The 18,858-nt window shown below is 39.5% G+C and overlaps 1 protein-coding gene across 1 annotated transcript in view; it reads right to left on the bottom strand.

Moving 5' to 3' along the window:
• The window catches only part of LOC140532617 (collagen alpha-4(VI) chain-like), a 109,904-nt gene that overhangs the window by 58,248 nt on the left and 32,798 nt on the right, over positions 1–18,858 (bottom strand). Inside the window, exons 11-18 of the mRNA XM_072651297.1 lie at positions 18,028–18,106; positions 16,405–16,550; positions 16,166–16,258; positions 13,157–13,210; positions 10,510–10,581; positions 9,917–9,943; positions 7,027–7,071; positions 6,858–6,911 (exon numbers count right to left, since the gene is read on the bottom strand). Coding sequence (XP_072507398.1) covers positions 6,858–6,911; positions 7,027–7,071; positions 9,917–9,943; positions 10,510–10,581; positions 13,157–13,210; positions 16,166–16,258; positions 16,405–16,550; positions 18,028–18,106 — 570 coding nt within the window. The remainder of the gene's footprint in view (positions 1–6,857; positions 6,912–7,026; positions 7,072–9,916; positions 9,944–10,509; positions 10,582–13,156; positions 13,211–16,165; positions 16,259–16,404; positions 16,551–18,027; positions 18,107–18,858) is intronic.

The following is an 18,858-nucleotide window of genomic DNA, read 5'->3' as shown; positions in this document are numbered from 1 at the left end:
ATCAGTCCGGCAGATTAGAGGCTTTGATCTGTCTTTGTGAAAGCAGAGGGGGTAGATTGACTGAGGAGCAAGAGATGTTCCTAGCCCTGGCAAACTTAATCTTCATTTTTAGGCAGTTTTCCAAAAGTAAGAATAAGATTCAGGTGAGCCTCCAGAATATGAGAAGCACATGAGTGAATGAATGGATGAATGAATGAAATACATGTATTAGTTGCTCACTACGTGCTAAGTACTAGGTATACAAATAGAAAAGCAAGATATTTCCTGTTTGAAGAAGCTCACATTCTAATAGGCAAAAACATATAGGAAGAACAGTTTGGTTCACTGAGCTTTTACTTGTGCCAACGAAAATTTAAAATGTATTATGTCATAAGAGATTTGTGGACTTTTCCAATATTTGAATCTACCTAATTAAGCTTTATTTCACAGACTAAGCATGCCCCAAAGCCTCCCTTGACAGAGGGCTCATAACCTGGTCACTCCATTTCCCATCAGCTGCTCTGATTGACTTTGACTCCCCTGAACAACAAGACCCTTGATGTCCTTCCTCCCCTTTGCCCCACAACCCCTGCTCTTTGGCTTCCTTTTGTGCATTGTCATCCCACAGTCTAATATGCTATTTAGAGTAGAAATTGTCTTTTTTTGTATTTATATCCCCAGCATTCAGCACAGTACCTGGCACACAGTAGGTGCTGAGTAAATATATTCTGAACTGAATTGATACGAATGTGCGCTACCAAGAATGTAGAAAGGTGTATGCTGTAAGTCCTTAAAAATATACAGGCATCTCAGAAAATTTCAAAAAAGAAACTAATCAATATTTTCTCCTTCCCTAATAAAGCTCAACTATGAGAAATATGTTACTTAAATAGTTGGGTTTCAGAAACGTTTAAATAATTTATAAGATATAAACATAGTGAAGACTGTCTTTATGCAGCTACACCAGTTGTGCTACTACACTGTCTAGAATTTCCAAAAAGAACCTTTGCTATGATTGGCATTAACTCAGGACAGTAAAGGACACTACCCCGGAGGGTAACAGAATGGAGAGACTATGTGTTCACAAGGCTGGGTGTCTGTATGGACCCTTTCTTTGGTGTCTGGTGTTTATATCAATGCTTGATACTGTTCTCATATGGCAAGGAATTGGAATTCCAAAAAAGAATAAATCTGGAATAAGAAAACTTTTCAGAGACAGTTTTGGATGCTTTTCTGATACAGATTCATAGATTCTTCTCTATAACCCCAAGGATATGATTTTAAGGACATGATGTGATATAGAAATTTCCCTTCTCTAAGATTTGGTAAACAGCAGTTCAGAGTCACAATACAAATTCAAAACTGTAGGCAGTGACCAACATCACATAACTATTCACACCATAGTGGTTCCATTGTCGCCAGACTTAATAGACTTGCTAGAACCCACTATAGAATGAATTAAAGGGCAGTAGGAGCAGCTATTGGTTTCCCTTCTCTTAGTGTGAATTACCTTTTATGACAATCTCATGTCTTCATAATATATCAGGTGAAAATAGACTTTGTGATAGGGATGGTGAAAGGGGTCTCCCTCACATAGGCAATTCTTTTGAAGAAGCTCTAGCTCTCAACAGGTAAAGTAAAATTCCTACTGGTCTAGGGATACTCTGGTCATGAGTACTCTGCAGCTATAGACATACTGGGAACTAGTTCTCACAGAGGAGGCATCAGGAAGCCAAATAACACACCCTTCCCAGGAAAGTGTAGAGGGAGGAAAGAATGCTAGAATGTTAGCCAAAAAGCCATCAGCGCTATGGTCATCAGCTATAGAGAAGCTAAAAATAACAAACTATTTCAGCACTGGCCACTGTGGACAGTACCAAACACTATTCTACTGTGTTGTATCATGCTGTTATTGCAGCGGCATTTGAGGGTACCACTGCCAGATATCTGAGAAGGAAAGCAATGTTATTGGAGCCAGCAAAATTAATATGTGTTAGTCTGTAGGGAGGATGTTTGTTTAGCCAGCCAACAGTCAGGCTGGGCTGGAAGTACTGATGATACTCTTTCAGAAGGGCTTAAGAGAAAACGTAAATGGAGATCTGGCCACCTTGGTTGATCTGATCACATGACTAAATGGCCATCTGGATGGCAGGAAGAAAGAGTGGGATCTGGAGCAGAAATAATATAATGAACCTCAGATAAATCAGCATAATTCTAAACTTATGCAGCTGAGAGTCACTTACAGAGACTATGGCTCCCAAATGAGGTAACTACACTAGGTTCACTATAGCCTGTGCTTCTACTAATGTAGTTCTCATAACTGTTAAGCACAGAAGTACCTCTCAATTTAGGCTACAGACTATATGAAAAGTCCCTGACGAAGGCAGGAGAACTCTAAGACTGCTCAGAAAAAGACCAATCAGAAACTTCAGCATTACCAGGGGTGTCCATTCCAAGCTAACCAGGAACAATGTTTCTAATGCCAGGGAACCTTGGGCACCTTGCCTGGTGTATATGTTCATCCTTCGTTGCCGAAGAAGACCATGCCATCAGAGAAATAATGACGTGACTTGCACTTAACTTTGTTTTGAGTGAGGGAGGGCTGTGCAGGTCACCAGCCTCACTTCTCCTCTGAATCCAGTGACCAGATATTCATCAGGATGACTGGAGATGACCCAGGAGGAGGCAATTGGGGTTAAGTGACTTGCCCAAGGTCATACAGTTAGTGAGTGTACAGTGTCTGAGGTGAGATTTGAACTCAGGTCCTCCTGACTCCTGCACTGGTGTTCTATCCACTGCACCACCTAGCTACCCCACCTTGCCTGGTGGTAGGTACGATTGAAAAAGCACATAAAGGCATGAGAACCATAGTGCCAGGGAAGTAAGTCCTAGAGGAATGACAAAGTCTTCTCCCAAGATTATAGTGGAGGGAATGTTTTCCTAGAACCAGAAGAAATGAGATGAGTTACAATGTCTCATTGATTCTAGAGTCTCAGAAATTATATCACCCACAATATAATGATGAAAAGGTATGTGCTACCCCATATTAATAGCATTCTGGAACAAATGGTTATAACAGAAGGGAGAACTTTGAAAGAAGACTTAGTTTGGCAGGAAAAAATTCCACTATATATCAGAGGGGTCCCTCAAGCCAGATAAATCTGGAGGTGGTCCATATGGCTTCCACAGGAGTAGTGTTCAGGCTATATCACTCTGAGAATACATCTATTGCCTTTAGTAAAATGTGGGTCAATATACTCTCCCTGGAAACTAATCCTACTCAAGAGTTTACTACAAGTAGAGCCTAGAGTCTAGGCAATTCAGGGAGAAGAGGGTAAAAAAAAAAACCACAATAGCTTGTTTAATTTCAACCCTCTGATTCAGATGGGGTAATGACAAAAAAAAATTACAAGAATGACAAGCCTTCCCTCCTGGGCATTTGTAGTTGCCCTTAACACTAACCAGCCTTTCAAGTTATTTCCATGATTATTTTGAGTATCTAATATAGGAGGACTAATATATGCAGTGCAAGGTTATATCTGTGTGAACTCATTGATGCCAGAGAGGGTTACCATTTAGCAACAGGCAGATGTTAGCAACCAAGAAACTCACTCCTCCATACACACTAACAGATGGAGGAAGAACCACACCTTTCCTGATAAACTAGTTCTCATGGAGGAGGCATCAGGAAGCCAAATAACACACTCTTCCCAGGAAAGAGTAGAGTAGGGAAAGAATGCTAGCATGTTAGCCAAAAAGCCATCAAGCGCTATGGTCATCAGCTATTGTGAAGCTAAAAATAACAAACTATTTCAGCACTGGCCACTGTGGACAGCACCAAACACTGCTCTACTGTGTTATATCATGTTGTCACTGCAGTGGCATTTGAGGATACCACTGCCAGATATTTGAGAAGGAAAGCAATGTTAATTAGAGCCAGTAAAATTAATATGTTAGTATGGTCAACCTTTGTGCCTTCAAGTGGTTTCAAAAGTTAGCAAAAAGAATAAAAATAAAACTAAGAGGTCTTTGTGCCTCTTCCCTGGAGCACCAGTCCTCTGGGAATCAGCTAAAGGTGTGTGTGTGTGTGTGTGTGTGTGTGTGTGTGTGTGTGTGTGTGTGTGTGTGTGTGTGTTTCCCTTCCTTTGCTATCTTGTGAAAGTACCTGATGTCATATCATGAAACAAGAGAGTGGTGTTATAGTAAGGATTCTGTCTGCGACGAGAAGGCTTTTCATTTACATTTCTAATATGGCGGTAGTTTCCAGTCTCTACTCCATTAACCTGTGGATATATTTTGGAGCACAAACATGATCACAGTGGTCTATTGGTGTGATTAGAGAGGAATAGACAATTAGACAGCTCTTATAAATTCTTTACGTGACAAGAGCTGGTGAAGGACTGTAAGGAGAGTGACAAAGTGGACCAGCTACAGGAGAGGTTGCTAATAGAAAAATGCTAGGATTTAGCAGCTGAACTCTACCCTCCAAAATAAACATCTCTCCCTAATTTCCCTATTTCTGATGGCATCCCCTTCCCAGTTGTCCAGCTTTGTATCTCAGAGTCATCTTTGGCTCTTCCCTCAAATCATTTGTCAAGTTCTACAGAATCAAAGAATCTCTGTATTTGAAGAAATCATTGCCATATTCTGCTTGAAATGGGGTTCCTACCACAAGATTCCAAACAAAAGATCATTCAGCATCTACTTTCTCAAGGTGGGGAGGTTTCTACTTCCCATGTTCCATTTTGGACAGCTGCAATGATTAGGAAAAGTCAAATAACTACTTCCTGCAGCTCCCACCAATTGCTTATATTGCCTTTGGAAGCAAGTGGAAAAGGCTAATTTATCTTCCATGTGAAAACTTTCATGTGCAGTCATGGAGAGTCTACCTATGCAACATCTTTGCTGCAATCTACTCCTTTAAACCTCACAGTGCAGCTCCCCTATTTCCTTCAATCATTACTATGGTTGCTATATGTCAGACTGTATAGTAAGTTCTGGGAATACAAAAGAAAGGCCCTCCAAGTCTCTGCTTTTAATGGGCTTACATTTTACTTGGGGAAGCAAATATATCAATAAATATTTAGAGGACACAGACAGATTAGATGCTTTCATTTCTTAACAGCTAAACAGGGGTCTCCTAACTAGTCTTCCAACTTGAATCTATCCTTTCTCCTCTATGTCCATGTCACACTATTGCAGAAAGTATGTCCCTCTGCTCAAAATTCTCATTTGGCCTGGACGTCTACTTTGCTCTTATTCAATTTTCCCTGTATTGTAGTTACTTATATAGATCTCCCATTGGATTGTAAGCTCCTTGAGTACATTGTCTCTCTCCTTGCATTTTCAATATTCAGTGGAGAGCATTCATATAATAAGTACCTAATAAATGCTTATCAAGTTGAATACTGATTTGAGACGTTTTCCTCGACATGACTGTATGTCATACAGGGAAATTATTTTAGGGACCATCACTGTGGTCACAGTGCATATGGCTTTCATTTCTCCCCATGGATTATAAAAGCATAAGGCAGAGATAGAAAGCTTTTCCAGTCCCACAGTGGGTGCAGTGATCTCAACTGCAGCTAAAAACCATAAGTTAAAAAATGATAAAATACAGGAGAAAGGTCAGAGTGTCCTAAGAGATTCAAAGAAGCTTCAAGCTCTAAGGTATTCTTCTACTTATAATTACACAAATGATTATAGAGTTTTCCTCTGAACATTTGCAGAGGTCTGACCTACAATATGCTAGGTGGAAAACAAAGGTCAATAATGTCATGTAAATATCTGAATGTCCTCCATTTGTAAAGTCTTATTATAATGTTTCATTATAGTGTAATATTAATTCTGGGTTCTCAAGGGCTGGGCCAGCAGAATGTAAGCTTGGACACAACCTGCCAAGCTGGAAATGCCCCAAATGTAAACCCACTGAAGTACTGTACGTCAGTCAACTGAGGACCAACCACATTAAGTTTAGAAGGGTCCATCGCCAGGCTAGATAATGAATTTTGGGGGCAGAGCAACTCTTGAAGATTATCAGCATCCTACCAAAAACAAAGTACCCCTATTGGTTAAATTATAGATCAATGAACACAAAACTATTGAGATAATAAGAAGAAAGATAAGTAGAGAGATAGACAGAGGCATTCTGTCAGGGGCTCTTTACCTAGGGTCTATGAAATTTATTTTGATAACTGTATTTCAATATAATTTGTAATCTTATGTATTTTAATTTATACATTTAAAAACATTCCAAGAAGGGCTCCATAAACTTTCCAGATTGGTCAAGAGTTAAGAATTCTTGTTCTTTTCAATAGGGGAGCATAGAAAACAAAATATACTAGAACTATGTATAGCACATACATATGTTACGTATGCATGCTTATGTATACTTCAGAGGTGCATGTGTATGCATGTACATTAATATATACATCTATGAATACATGCAAGTGTACTCACATGTGTATGTCCTTACCTTTGACTTCATTGGAGCATTGCCTGGGAAGGGGTAAGTGATCAGCCTGTGGTCTGGCTGAACATCTAGTATGGGTCAGAGGTCCAGCTGTTCTTATGGTTTTCTTGCATGGGAAGTCACTCAAGATTGCAGAGTAGGGAAATGACAGGATGATGATCATAGGAGCACAGAAGGATTAAGTGACTTTTCTGAAGTTGCTCAGTTCCTCATGTTCAGGGCCAGGATCAGAACTCCAGTTTCTAATCAATGCGCTCAGAATCTTTACCTGAGCCCTATCCTAAGATCTAAGGTTATTCTGCTCATATGTTCTCCCACCAAATGGAACTTATCACACTGAGTACAGGCAGGGTGCATTTTTCAAGACAAATTCATCATCTGAAAGCAAAATGATATCATAGTTTACCTGATTTCCAGCATTTCCTTTTTCTCCAGGGATTCCAGAACGGCCACGCTCACCCTAGGTTTGGAGGGCAAGGAAGAGGGAGATATGAAAAGAAAAATAAAGGTGTAGAACTGTGAATTCTACCAGTGAGTCTTTTCCCTTCCTTCAGTGATTGGATACATTCTTATACCTGTTCTCCAGTAAACCCATCCATTCCATCGTCACCCTGGTTGCCCTGTAGTGAAGAGAAACCAGTCAGGATGTCAGCACGATTGTACCAAGACAAAATCAAGCACATTCTAAAAAGACTTTCTTGCAGGGAGAACCAGGAATTTCTGGTAACGAAAAACTTTTTCTTGACTCACGAAATGGAGATGAACCCTCTGGAATTTTCAAAATTTGATATAGCTTAGTTTCTCTACCTTTTGTGAACAACGCTTTTTAGAGTAAATATTGTCAAAGGTAGGAAAAGAACAAAATAAATTTTACTCTTGAATCATGGTCAAAGGCACGGGAGTAGCCAATACTGTGGCAGTTTCAGGGGGTGTTTTAAAATATGATCCAAGAGTAGCAATTTGCTCTTAGGTGGTTATCATAACAATAAATTTCACAAGATAATAAATAATGCTTAACTGGTTGCTTGAACACCAAGGGCCCTCTTCCTTTGCCAAATGATTTCTTTTCATTACTTTTTCCTCCCCATTCTGGTGTGCTAATCTTCCTAAGACACACTCAGGAAATCAGCAGCTGAATGGGAGTTGCAGAATAAACAATCGCAGGAGAGAGCTTTGACATGCACAAAAGAGTGTGCCTTCTCCTTCTCCCACCGCAAGATTTAGAAGAGAAGGTAAAATCCTCAGAAAGTGGTGTGCTGTGCCTTGGAGATAGCCAAGGTGGCCAAAGCATACAGAGAGATTGGAATGTGAACTAGAGATAGGGAAATGAACCAAAGGAGAGTCTTCAGCAGGCTAGCAGTACTTAACCTAGCAGCCAGATCTCCTACAGGTGGTCCCTATCTCCTTGCTAGCAGGCCAGTGTAGTCATTCATGGTTTATATGGGCAAAAGTGCCCATTTTCCAGAGCACATGAAGACACAGCAATTATCACTGATCCCTCATCAAGAAAAAGTTCACTCTTGTTTAATAGTCACTATTGTGGTCTCTCTTTACCAGTAGAATAAGTTTCAGACTAACTTTGGTCACATCAATTCTTCAGTGGTCTTAACTGGAACTTTGAGGGGATTTCTAATGTCAGAGATTATGGTTTTGTAGAAACAATAGTAATATGAGAAGAATGAGATGATAATGATGATAATGATGATGACAATACCCATACAACATTGAACATAAAATTTGTTCATACAAATTTAAGGACAATAGTTTCGATGGATGTCCACATACTGAATACACAATCTTTAAACTACATGGAAAGAAAAGTTTTCAAAACATAGATATCTAGTGGAAATTTTTAAAATTTGGGTATATGTTGAGACATATATCACTCCTGTCCTCCTGTCCACTACTGGATTTGTCCTAATGAAACTTTCAATGAGTCTACAGAAGATAAGCTTACATCTCAAGACTCATATGTCATTGCATTATCCCATTCAAAAGTCATTTTCTCATTTCCCCAAGAGTCTGCATAACATAAAATATGAAAGATGAAAGAGTAGTACCTCGTCCTTGGATCCTTTCTTAGATCCGCCCAAAAAGGTGAGAATACTGAGGTAACTAATCGCAACCATGTTAACAACTCCCATTTACACGTTAAAAGTTTGCACACTTTCTTATAAGCACCCTATGAGGTGGGAGCTGCAGGCATTCTTGACCTCCGCATGGCTGAAGCATTAAATAAAGATGGAAAACATTTGTTTCAGATAAGGATTCAGCAGAATCCACCACTCTCTTCCTTCTCTTGGAGTGGCCAGTGCCTTAGGGATATTCTTTCTCTGTGTGCTCTTCCTGTACAATGTGATATTGTCCCATTTCACAAGGCAGCTGTTAACTTCTATTTTATAAAGTCTTCAGAGAAACCCTAGGTATATTCTGTTTTCAATATGGTACAAGCTGTTACACAGATAGCTAAAACAAAATGGCCTAGTGGATAAGAAGCTGGCACTGGAGACAGGAAGACCTAGGCTCAAGTCCTTACCCTGACACTTACTGACTGTAACTCTGAACAAGTCACTAACCTCCCAATGTTCTGAGCAAATCTCTAAGACTATAAATTGCAGAGAAGATGCTAACTTGCATTGGTAGATAGAGTTCCCTCACTTGGGATTTCCCTAAACCAGTGAAATCACAGGTCCATCACCCTTGCTAGGATTTAAATCCTTTTGGCTGTATTCTAACTGACAATTTAGCTTTCCTGACAAAAGTCCCTTCTACCATCATCATCATCATTGAAATGCACAAATATTCATTGAGTGTCTACTTGATACTATGTTTTAGATTAGAAACCTATAGTTACCCAATGTATCTGTCACTCCTCTGCTAAGTAGAGATTTTAGACCATGGTTAACAAATATATATTCTACTTACCATGCAAAACGAATTAATCAACCAACTCTCACAGATCTGTGGTAAGTTCAGGCATCCTGCCCAACTTTACCTAGCCCCCACCAGAGGGGGAGCCAGGAGTATGGATATGATCTCATGTCACACAGTTATATCAGCCCTTCTTGTTTCTGGATTAGCAGGCAAGCATGGCTATTTCCAGATTTGCCAACACCCACCCCACTAACCTGGATCCAACAACTAACTCTATCAGACTTTCTAAAAGCCAATTCCTGTCTCACCCTTTACCCTTCCTCCAATTGACCAACCATCATTAGGATGCTTTAATCAAAGTTGGAAACATTGGAAATTCTATTATACACCATTGCCTTGGACAATGTGTACCCAGGTCACCAAATACTCGTTTATTAACCCTGAATGCTAGACCTGCAATATCAATATTTTCCTTTGTTTTTCCATGAATTTTTAAACCTTTATTGAAGCAAAGCAAAAGAGACAATATTTCCTATTATATTTATGCAACTGAAATTAATATCCATTTTAGGAAGAAAATAAAGTACCTACCTTTTCTCCTATAAACCCTCTTGATCCCTGAATTTTAGAGAAAAAAAGAGTTGTTAAAATGAGTTATAGAAATAAACTATGCCAGGTTCATCAAACCATTTGTGCTATTTATAGTGAGGAAAGACAAATATGATATCAAAAGTTGGAACTTCTCCCCCAGAGACACTGACATGCTAGGATAATTGACCGTTGAGAAAAGAAGCTTTCTTGCCAACACACAGCAAAGTGAAGCAGGAAGAAGTCATAAGTCAACTCTAGACAGCTGGACTCCTCCAGATAAGAAGGGTTATTACCTAAGGCTGTGAACTACAGAGGCCTTTAGGTAGGTGGGGGGAAGGGAAGAGGTAGGGAGAAGCGAGAGAAATCTACAGGTAACATCGATGACCCTGATCTGCCACCCACAGTGACATTAACTAACTGACCTGACTTGGGTAGATATCCCAAAAAAGCAATAAAACAGGATTTTAACTAAGAGCCTGAAAAAAGTCATGTCCTGAACCACTTCAAGGGTTGAGTCACACAGAACTGTGGAGATGATGGCAAAACAAGACAAGGACAGAGAATTATCCTTCCTTCTCCTGAACAATGCTCACCTTGAGCCCTCTTGCACCAGGGCATCCTCCATCGCCGCGAGGTCCTGGCAAACCAACAGGGCCTCTTTCTCCCTGTGGGATAAAAATACTTCAGACTGCTTCTGCACAGCTAAGAAAATCCAACGGCTCCTCTTGTATAACACTTGACTCTCCAAAATCTGGCTGTCCATCCCCAATGCCTGGAAAGTCCTTCCTCTTCATCTGCACCTTCACCCCTCAGTTGAAGTACTACCTTCTGCAAGCAGCCTCTCCTGGACTCCTCAATTCTGGCTCCTTTCTTCTAAGCTCACCTCCAGGTCATGCTGTCTGCAACTCATTTGCACCTGGCTGTCTGCCCCACCAGACAGCAAGCGCCTCGAAGACAAGCCTGGCTTGTTCTATTTGAGGGATGGGCTTTTCCCCTTTCTTGGTATCTCCAGGGCTTAGCAGTGTCTGGCACACAGTAAGTGCTTAATAAATGCAAGCTGATTGACAGCAGAACAAGAAAATCAAAGAATGTTAGAACTGGAAGTGACTTTGCAAATCCTCTAATTTAGTCATCATATCTTACAAGTGAGGCAACTGAGGCTTAGGGAGGCAGGACTAGAACTCAGGTCTTTTAGTTCTTAATCAAGTGCTTTTGTCAACTATACTATTCCATCTCTACAGCTAAGTTGATTCATTTCGTTAATTTTGACAAACAAGATAACAAGATGTGAAGAAGTTAGTCCATTTACTTCAGTATTATTAATTATCCCATCAGAAGTGCTATAGAACAGTTGGCTTCATTTCTAGGGAACTAGTGAGGAAGGAAGGAAAAGAAAGAAAAAATGGAATCTATAAACGACCAATTTATGGTAAAATCATGGGATATATTGAATGAATTACTCATGAATATCAAAAAATGAAGCAGAGATGATCTTTTAAAAAATCAATATGACTTCAACAGGAACAGGCCATGACAGACTCAGTTCATTTGCTTTGTTTTGGCAGGGTTTTGACAGGGACAATATCATGGGAATGCTATAAACCAAGTTTACCTATACTTTAGCAAGGCATGTGATAAAGTCTTTCATGCTGTTCACATGGACAAGACACAGAGATGTGGGTCAGCTGATCTTACAGTTAGGTGTGTTTAGAGTCACTTGAATGGTAAGACCCAAAGAATAGCCATTAATAGTTCAATGCCAATTTGGAAGCAGATCTTAGTGCTTTCCGGGGATCAGCTCTTGGTTCTGTGCTGGTTGATATTTTTATCAAGGGTTTGGGGTAAGACACAAACGACACACTCATCAATTTTACATATTACACAAAGCTAGAAGGGGATGCCTTCCTCTTTGGATGTGCATGAGGCATAGAGTAGAAAGCAGCTCATTAAAAACATTTGAGGATTCTTCTCCATACCAATGAAATCTTTTGAGACCAAAACAAAGTCAATTGCAAGTTCAATAGCACTGTGATGTTCAGCCAAAGAAAAAGACTGTGAAATCTGGGGTTCCACTGAAAGAGCCCAGAAACAGGAAGGTGATAGTCCCATGGCACTCTGCCTTAAAAAACCTATTTCTGGAGTATTATGATGAGCTCTATCTAGGTACCACATTTTAGAAGGTAAATTCACAAGATGGAAAATGTCCAGAGAAAGATCATTAGGACATGCCATGATAACTGCCTTCAAGAATCTGAAAGGCTATGAAGGAAGATGCAGAAAGAACTGATAAACAGAAGTATGCATAGAATAATTTTACATACATATGTATATATGCACATATATGTGTACCTATTTGTGTATAATGGTAGCCACCTCTAGGGAGGGGAAGGGAAGAAAAAAATAAATTTACATGATAATATAAATGTATATTATATAAATATAAAATTTGAGAGGAATAGTAAATTTTATATAACAGACTTACAGTTCCATATGCAATAGTATTTTTTATTGTACTGTGTCATGGAAATGCTTGTTTTATTCCATCAATTAAAAACAAAATTTTTAAAAATAATTTGAAGGGCTACAGTTAGACTTGTTCTATATGGAGACAGACCAGTCCAGTATAAGCAAAAATGGCCTAACAATGAGCATCACCCAAAAATGGAATGGGGCTGCCTCAGGAGGGAGTGGGTTTCCTCTCATTGAAGGCTTATAAGTGAAGGATGGATGACTACTTGTGAGGTATTTTGTGGAGAGAAATTACTGTTTAGACCCATCTCTCCCATTCTATTCTGGTACTGATTGGGCTACGGAGACTCTAAGGTTCCTTACTCACTGTGAGAGCATATGTGATTCTGGGAATGTTATTTTTTTTGTTCTATTGAAGGTTTTTAAGCCTTCATTATCGAATTTAACAAAGATTCCACCTCCACATTATCATCTTCCAACTACACGCACACAATTCAACACAGATTACTTATGGTCAGACTCACTATAAAAGATCATGCCATAATAACCCTGTTTTATACTACATGGATCTCTCTTTACATAAATCTACCTGATACAGAAACTTATGATAAGGAATGTTTTTAATTTATACTTTTTTTAATCAACAAAATGAAATTCTTTGAAAAGTATAGTTAAGAACAACATTGGAATGACCTTGGTTCAGTGAGGTAAGCAGCTATAGAACTGTTTTCAACTTTGTTCTTCAGTATCAAATTAAGATTTATTACTTACAGATCCACCTTCATCACCAGGATAGCCAGGCATCCCATGAAGACCTGTCTCTCCCTGAAAACAAAATAGAATTTAATTCTTAAAATAAAATTCATTTGACATCATTCCCCAACTCTGTTGTCAATTCAAATTGATAAAAACTATGCTGGTTCCCTGGAATGACATCATTCCTAGATTGGATTTGATCATAGAAACCTGAGGGCTTCTTTCCCTTTAGAGAAACAAATTTAAATCTGTTCCTATCTTGTATAATAATTCTTTCATTGTAAGACTATTCCCCAGTTTGTTAGGAGCAAATGTTTAGATAAAAATTCTATCCTGAAGATAGATACCCATTTTAATAATTACAATAATGATGAAGCACATAAGCTAACTCTCATCTAAGGAAATGAAAGGGCTTTATTTTTGTCTTTTGTGTATGTCTCAGATGTTGAGTTTCATTGGGTCCTTCCCCCCTCTTGCTATGTGAATTCACTCCATTCATACATAGTATCACCTCTGAAATACGCAGCTTTGAATGCTAACTTGTAGTTAGAGAAAAAAACCTTCAAAATGACCATTGAGCCAACATTCATGTTGTAAATATGTAAATGGAAAAAAAACTCAACTGAATCCTATGTAATAATGTCTGGTCTTGGCCCTAAAGAATAGATAAAAAAAATATACCTCCCTCCCTTTTAGTAAAAGTGGAGGGTTAGAATCATGGGGTATTTCACATATTGTGAAACTTAATGGATATGTTGGGTTATTTTTACTGACTAGCTCTTTTCTCTTTTAAAACATTTGCAAGGAATGGCTCTGGTGATGAGTGAGGAGATGGGTAGGGTTAAAGAGGAGAAGGGTTTTTTTTAAATGAAAGTGATGTAAAAACCAAAGATATCAAAAAAAACCATTTTGAAAAAAATGTTAAATCAAGTTAAAAATAACCAGTGAGCAATGTCCTATTCCTGACCAACCTATGATGTAACAACTGACCACTGAGTCCCGCCCAAAAGAGAGAGCAGATATAGATAAGTTCATTGCACTCCCTAGACATGCCCCTCTTTGGTTTTGTTTAATGTCTGTGGCCTGGGGAGAAAACAACTTTAGCAATTCCCAGGCTTGATTCTCTAGTCTTGAGATGTTGATTATAGATAACTGAATGAGAAAACCTAGTTCCAAAACAAAAGCTTATTTTTCAAAAAATAATTATATATGACCAATCTTGGTGGTGGAGGGAAAACAATGAAACATACATCCCATTGATATATAAACAATGACTATGATTATAGAATACTGCAAACACCATCATATGCTGTGAGTTGGCTTTGTTTACCTGTCTTTCTTTGTTATAAAAGAGGATTCTGTGTAAGTGCTCAGGGAGGTTGGAAAGTAAGTATGAAGCAAGAGGTAAAAATTGTCAGTAGAATAAATTTTAAAATGCTGAAGTCTTAAAAAGTTATTCAAATGTTAAGATGTGTTAAGAACACCCAAAGATTAACTGGAGCTAATCCAAAGATTAGCTGTTGAGTTCTAAAAGAACTGTTGAGAAAAGTCTTCCCCAACACGTAAAAGTAGAAAGATGACACAGAACAAGTGGGTTCATTTTAGATTTTGATACTGATCTAACATTACACAACAGCCATTATAATTAGGTCTCATTTACTGTGGGAACCACATGGCGAGTTTTAAAGTCAGTTCAGATGAAACTCACGGGTGCTAGACAAAGGAATTTCTAACTAAAGCACAGAGATAACCAAGGGCTGACCAGAAAACTTGTAAATCCCTAAAGCTGTTTTCTTGCCAGGCCACAGACATAAACTTAGAAACATTAAACACAGACCACAAGACCACAGTCTTGCCAGGCCACAGACATTAAACCTTAGACTCATGACCTTGGAGTCACAAGGCCCTACTTGTGTGACCTTGGACCTCCAGTTTCTTGGGGTTCAGTTTTTGCATTTGCTAAAGGAATGGGTTGAATGAGATGTCATTTTTTAATTGAAATTTAGTTTGACAAACATTTATTAAGCTCTTGTTTTGTGTTAAGTTCAGAGGATTCAAATTAAGGCAAGCAAAGTAGTCCCTGCCCTCAAGGAGCTAATGTTCTAAGAAGTGAAGACACACTTAAGGGGATGGGTTGTTTCCCCTCCTCCCCCAGGCACAGCTGGAGATATCCAGAAAGTGCAGTAGAATCCGGGAACTGAATAAGAAAGGCCAAAGTTGGTCTATCCAAGCCAAGGGTGACTCCAGGGATGGGGCAGGAATGGAGATGATGATGGGCAGACTACAGGGTTGCAATAAACTTGGGAGCCACATATCTTTCTACCACTCAACTCACACACACACACACACACACACACACACACACACATAAACATATATGACACTAGATTTGGGCACCTAGGCTCAAACATTCCATCAGGCCACTTTCATTACCATAGCATTATGCTATGGAGATCTCAAGGTTACTAAGTTTTCTTACTTGGCTGCAAAATATTTTCCTTGTCCCACACATTTGACTAATAGTAAATACATCTCCTGCGTACCCACTCTGGCAATTTTTTCTATCATCAGACTAGACTGAGATAACATAATGGTCTGTCTGAGAAGCCTGCTAATTTACGAGTTTTCTGGTCAGCCCTTGGTTATCTCTGTGCTTTAGTGATCAGAAATTCCTTTGTCTAGCACCCGTGGGTTTCATCTGAACTGACTTTAAAACTCGCCATGTGGTTCCCACAGGAAATGAGACCTAATTATAATGGCTGCTGTGTAATGCTAGATCAGTATCAAAATCTAAAATGAACCCACTTGTTCTGTATCATCTTTTTACTTTAGTACCTGTACACTGGAGTACATAGCTCCCTGCTAGCAAGAGTCAAGTTATAAACGGAGCAGACCTTATGCTGTTACCTCCTTACCCCAACAGTTTAGAGTTAAGTCCCAGTCCTACTTTCTATTTCAAAATTAGGACTAAAGTCAGAAAAAAAGGCTTTTTAGTAGGTAGAAGACATTGACAAAGTCTCTCACCTTCCTCCCACGGTTCCCATGTTCTCCTGAGTTACCATATTCCCCCAAAATTTTGCAATTGACCTTACAGCATTCTCTTTCTACAACTGTGTCCTAGAAAACAGAATCAAAAATAAAAAGAAATTTTCATTTTGTCATTTGATATCAAGTTTTAAAAGAAAAATAATTTTGAGATCTAAATTTTTTTTTTAATTAATGGACCCCAACGTGGGAGGGTATGAATGTCCAAAACAACTTACAAGTTGCCTCAACAAAAGATTTGGAAGTGCTTGCATTGTGACACTCAGAGGTTGTTTATAACCAAATCCTCGGCCAAATTCAATATCCTGGAGTTCTTCTAACTTCTGCCCACTTTGTAAGCCAACTAAAATAAGTGCATGGAGACCTTCAAAGGAAAAACCACAACAAAATGCATTTTTACAACTGGGGCTTTCGAATATTTTGCCTTTATCCCAGACCAGCAGATAGATACAAGAAATCTGCCTGGCCCCCAAAACATTGATCTGCCTATCCTACAGCTTCCAGCTCTTCTGGAGGTCTTAGCAGAGTGGACTAGAGAACTGGATAGGGACCTTAGATGGCTTGTGGTACTGTCCCATCATTCTACAAATTAGGAACCTGAAGCCCAGAGAAGGTAAATAAAGGGCCCAGGAACACACAGGTTGGAAGGGGATGAAGTAAACTCAGCAAAGAACCAGGTTCAGGTCATCTCCCTGATACTTAGAAGGGATGACCTTGGACAGGGTTGTATAGTGGGAAGGTACAGTGGGAAGGCTGAACTCAGATGAGAGTCACTGGACCTGAGCTCGAATCCTGACTTGATGCTTAATACTTGTTTGATGCAGGGCAAATGACTAGACCTTTCTGGGCCAGTTTTCTCCTCTGTAAAATAAGAAGGTTGTACTAAATGGTCCCCAGCGTCTCTTCCAGCTCTACCTCTGGCCTTCACAGTTTCCTCACCCATAAAATGGGGATAATAAAGCCCTGCAGAACCTATCCCATATAGTTATTATGATGGTCAAATGAAACAGCATACATAAAAGGCTTTGGAATCTAGAATGTCAGTTAATAACCTTACTTCATGTAATAATACTTATGGCAAGCTTACGTAGAACTTGGTTTGCAGAGCACTTTATATCCATCGTCCTCTTAAATCTTCTGACCCATACTGGGAGGGAGGTGCTATTATTGTCCCCATTTGACAGATGGAGAAACTGAGACACAAAGAGGCAAAGGGATTTGACTTGCCCAGGGTCACACAGCTATGAAGTATCTGAGGTGGTCCTCAGATTCAGGTTTTCCTGACTCCATGCCAAGTGAGCCACTTCAATACTAATATAATTCCAAAATGCAGTTGTTCTGACCATTTTTCATTTGGTTTTACTCTCAGCAAGATTTCTTTTCCGCTCAGTCTGATTTCTTGTAGGTCCCATGTGCACAGATTCATAGAAGTCTGACATTCTTCAACCCCATATATACTCATTTGTCAATTTTGATTTATTTGTCTGTGCACCAGCCTCAAACACGGTCACAAAGGACTGGTTGTATGAGAAGTTTTAAGATCAAGGAAAGGAAACAGGATGGGGTGATCTGGAAGTCAGAAAGTAGGTAATGTCTGTCATGAGAGGGATACTGATAATCCCACATTTGTATTGTGTTACCAACCTTGAAGAGTGTTGGACAAAACATACCTCACCAGGGCCCCACAACAGGCGGGAAAAGTCCAGTTATTATTATTTCCATTTTCCAGAGGAGGCAACTGAGACTCAGAGAGGTTTAAGGACCTTCCCATCAGCATCAAAGGTGGCATTTGAACCCCAGCCCTCCTGACCCCCAAGACCATCAGAGCTGTCTCGCTGTACCTTTGAGACGAAGGAACTCTGAAATTTCTTTCATTCTTTCCAAGTTGTCGTCTAGTCCATCTGTGAACACTAAGAGAACCTATTATTAAAAAAAAAAAAAAAAAGCCCTGAGCAGATGGTCTGTCACAAAGGTGATCCAGGAATACCAAGTGTCCACCATCCATCTTAGCCACTGATGTTAACGCAACAGTCACTTTTGCAGGGTTGGGATGGACATTTTCAAAGACATTATCTCTTCCTCTGTGCCACTTGCCCCCAGCCCCGCCATGTCTTGGCTCAGGCCTACTGGTTTGGAGTGTTACATTCCCTTACAAATTGTGGTATATCCATTTAATGTCAAAGAGACTTGTATGAGCTGATAAAGAGTGAAGTGAGGAGACCCAGGAGAACAATACTATAACCTCAGTGCTGTGCCCACAAATAATTCTCAAAGTCTTAAGACCTCTGGTCAATAAAATGATCAATGAATCCAGAGGACTGAAGAACACTGACCACTGAGAAATGATGGCCTATGATGCAGGATGAGAAATGGATTTATGGAGGGGATGGCAATCAAATTAGGATCTTTGGCTGTTTTTGTTTTAGTATAATCAAGAACTAGAATACCTCCGTTGGAATGGGATTAAAGAAGATCTTCCCCATCCATTGAGGGAAGCTTGATAAGGGGAGTTGTTTTGTAGGAGGGTTCCAAGTACCTTTTCTTTTTTCTGTTGAGGCACTGGGTAGGAGGGTTATGCCCTCTGGCTCTAAAAAGTGTTTAAATACTCTGAGGGTTACTGACTGGAAGTGTTTCTTTGTCCAGAAACACTGGGAAGCCGCTAAGGAACCCAT

The sequence above is a fragment of the Notamacropus eugenii genome, chromosome 3 (assembly GCF_028372415.1).
Source record: "Notamacropus eugenii isolate mMacEug1 chromosome 3, mMacEug1.pri_v2, whole genome shotgun sequence".
NCBI classification, from domain to species: Eukaryota; Metazoa; Chordata; class Mammalia; order Diprotodontia; family Macropodidae; genus Notamacropus; species Notamacropus eugenii.
Note: the sequence above shows the minus strand (reverse complement) of the source record. Positions and strands in the feature narration are given on the sequence as shown.